Genomic DNA, 1042 nt, shown 5'->3' with positions numbered 1-1042 from the left:
CCGTCCCAGCGCCAACACGGGCGACGAGTTCCAGCACCCGAAGCCAGGTGGCCCGCCCCTCTACAAGTACGCCGCTGCTGTGGAATGCAACCCTCAGTTCTCGCCCTCTGTCCCAACCGTGCAACCTCTGCACGGAGACGAGGACAACGATGGCGACCCTAATGAGGCCGCCGCTGGATCTCAAGGCAGTCAGCAGCAACCCGAAGCAGCAGCACGCCGGCCCCGGGCCGTCCCACAGACGCAGAGCTGCATACTTGAGGGCTTCCGGGTTTACCGATCCCTGGCTAAGACGGTCTTCTTGCTGGAGAAGCAGCAGCGCCAGGACAGCAGCCCCTCTGGTCGTCGCCTGACAGAGTATGCCTCTATGTTTGGCGGTGAGCCAGCCACCGAGCAGCGCATAGCCGAGATGGTCGACGACCTTAACAGCCGCGCCATCGTCGACTTGGCCGACCTGGCACACCTCGAGCCACGCGTCGTGCTGCAGAGGAACGAACCACGCCACACACTCAATACCCGGCTCATCATGCTGGAGGCACAGCGCAAGAAGCAGCGCCTTGTGGTGTGGAATGCGGACCACGTCCCTGTCCAGAAGCGCGGTGCTGCTGCGGAACCGGCCCTGACACACGTGGAGAAAGCAGTTGCGATGCGGATCAAGGATCACGAGTTTGGCCACACCACCGCCGACACGTGGTACTACCATGGCGCCCGATACATCCTCCTTGATACGACTGCTGCCGATGCCGGAGCGAGCCACAACAACGAGGTGGAAGCCTGCGGCCTGCTTGAGGATGGCCGCGAGCCAGCCGATGATGGCCGTGGCCCCTACCGCCGGCTCAAGTACCTTCCAGCGGCTGTCATTGTGCGGCCTATAAGCGGCCACATCCCCGGCACCGTGCTGCAGGGCCTTGGAGACTACGCCAGCAGGGGTGGTGCCTTCATCCTGTCACCCCGGGCGTCTTGCATTGCCGAGGTCGACATGCCTGCCGCCGGGTACGGCACCATCACAAAGCAGATCCGGCGCCTCAACGTACCGCTCGGCGAC

The 1042-nt window shown here is 63.9% G+C and overlaps 1 protein-coding gene across 1 annotated transcript in view; it reads left to right on the top strand.

The window, feature by feature from the left end:
- The window catches only part of VOLCADRAFT_89824 (uncharacterized protein), a gene marked incomplete at both ends in the record, with an annotated part of 35308 nt that overhangs the window by 13014 nt on the left and 21252 nt on the right, over positions 1-1042 (top strand). Inside the window, one exon of the mRNA XM_002949468.1 lies at positions 98-990. Coding sequence (XP_002949514.1) covers positions 98-990 — 893 coding nt within the window. The remainder of the gene's footprint in view (positions 1-97; positions 991-1042) is intronic.

This window comes from Volvox carteri (genome assembly GCF_000143455.1).
Source record: "Volvox carteri f. nagariensis unplaced genomic scaffold VOLCAscaffold_14, whole genome shotgun sequence".
Classification (NCBI taxonomy): domain Eukaryota; kingdom Viridiplantae; phylum Chlorophyta; class Chlorophyceae; order Chlamydomonadales; family Volvocaceae; genus Volvox; species Volvox carteri.
The sequence above is the reverse complement of the archived record's forward strand: the minus strand, read 5'-3'. Positions and strand labels throughout refer to the sequence as shown.